General features: G+C 43.7%; 1 protein-coding gene across 1 annotated transcript in view; it reads left to right on the top strand.

The window, feature by feature from the left end:
• Nucleotides 1-6: 6 nt before the first annotated feature.
• Nucleotides 7-1623, top strand: part of LOC108678008 (DNA-directed RNA polymerase I subunit RPA1-like) — a gene marked incomplete at its 3' end in the record, with an annotated part of 6861 nt that continues 5244 nt past the window's right edge. Inside the window, exons 1-3 of the mRNA XM_018166334.1 lie at nucleotides 7-47; nucleotides 636-717; nucleotides 1248-1448. Of these exons, the coding sequence (XP_018021823.1) occupies nucleotides 679-717; nucleotides 1248-1448 (240 nt within the window). The remainder of the gene's footprint in view (nucleotides 48-635; nucleotides 718-1247; nucleotides 1449-1623) is intronic.

Raw genomic sequence — 1623 nt, 5'->3', positions numbered from 1 at the left:
GGTGCTTACACTCAAGTTCTGGGCAAGACTACGTCCTCGGTGACCTCGTGAGTCTAGAACCTCGAGGTGTTCAGAACCTTGAAGTGTTCGGAACCTCGATGATTCCTCGACGAATCTTTGTTATCATAGCCCTCTATTATTCACGTTGGGCAGGAAATTGTTGAGAAAATTTCACACTATGGCTTTCCAAGTTCTAGTAAGAAAACAGTTCCCTGTCATGTCGTGGGAAAACAAGGCTGCGCAAAGCGTCGGGGCTTGTGAACTGATGCCCAATATATATTATCCCTTATATTATTATATATCCCTTTATATTGGGAGCTACTGTTTCTTGGCTTATCTATGTCAGCTTCGTTTAATTTACCAGCCATTGTGCTCGTTTATCCGAGCAGCACCTACTTTATATTGTTATATTTTGATCATTAGTTATCTCATTTCTGTCATGTCTAATGCGTGCAGCGAGAACGAGCGCGGCCTATTATATCATTTTATATTAGCAGCTATTGTTTCTTATCTTATCCATATCGGCCTCGTTTAATTTAACAGCCATTGTGCTCGTTTATCTGAGTACCACCCACTTAATATTGTTATCTTTTAATCATTAGTTATCTTATTTCTGTCATGTCTAATGCGTGCAGCGAGAACGAGCGCGGACTGCACAGGCGCACGCTCAACAACAGCATGCGCCTTATGGTCGACTCCGGCGCTAAGGGCTCCAAGGTGTAGGGTGTGGTTAGATGATATTTTTTAGTTTTTTTAATCTAGCCTTGTATAACAACATCAAAAACATTGACATTGGTGACGTGCTTATCTTGCTATTTTTATTCGGTATCAAATGACGAGTCTGAGAACCACTGCTATATATAGTGGTTACTGTCTTCTATATTCAGTTATTTTTATTATTCCATCTTATAGAAACACCATAAATAGATTATTTTTAGCGCATTTTCTCATTTATGAAAAAAATGCGCTATTATGCTCGCCATGTTCGTCCGTCCGACTGTCCGTCTGTCTGTCTGTCCGTCCGTGACTTCACGTTTTCGTCGACGAGAAAATGCGTTCACTGTGACTCACTGCAGTGAGTACTGAGTTATATTTTTTCTATGCTTATCTTGATATTTTCTACTAGGTATTAACCGAAAAGTCTGAGAACCATTGCTATATACATTGGTTTCTGTGTTCTATATTCAGTTTCTTTTATTATTCCTTATTTAGAAACACCACTAATCAAATTAATTATTTGCATACAGGTGAACATGAACCAAATGGCGTCGCTGTTTGGCCCCACGGCCCTGGACGGCAAAAGGATGCCGCTGAGCCTGGCCGGCAAGAGCCTCCCCTCGTTCCTGCCCTACGACATGAACCCGCGCGCCGGCGGCTACATCAGCACCCGCTTCATGACCGGCATAGACCCGCAGAGCTACTTCTTCCTCTGCATCGTCGGCCGTGACGTGAGTCTTTGTCGTGATGTCCGATGTCCATGCATCATCGGCCGTGATGTGAGTCCTTGCATCGTCGGCCGTGATGTAAGTCCATGCATCGTCGGCCGTGATGTAAGTCCTTGCATCGTCGGCCGTGATGTAAGTCCATGCATCGTCGGCCGTGATGTAAGTCCATGCATCGTCG

Source organism: Hyalella azteca, unplaced genomic scaffold (assembly GCF_000764305.2).
Source record: "Hyalella azteca isolate HAZT.00-mixed unplaced genomic scaffold, Hazt_2.0.2 contig3079, whole genome shotgun sequence".
Lineage (NCBI taxonomy): Eukaryota > Metazoa > Arthropoda > Malacostraca > Amphipoda > Hyalellidae > Hyalella > Hyalella azteca.
This window is presented reverse-complemented; position numbering and strand designations above follow the sequence as displayed.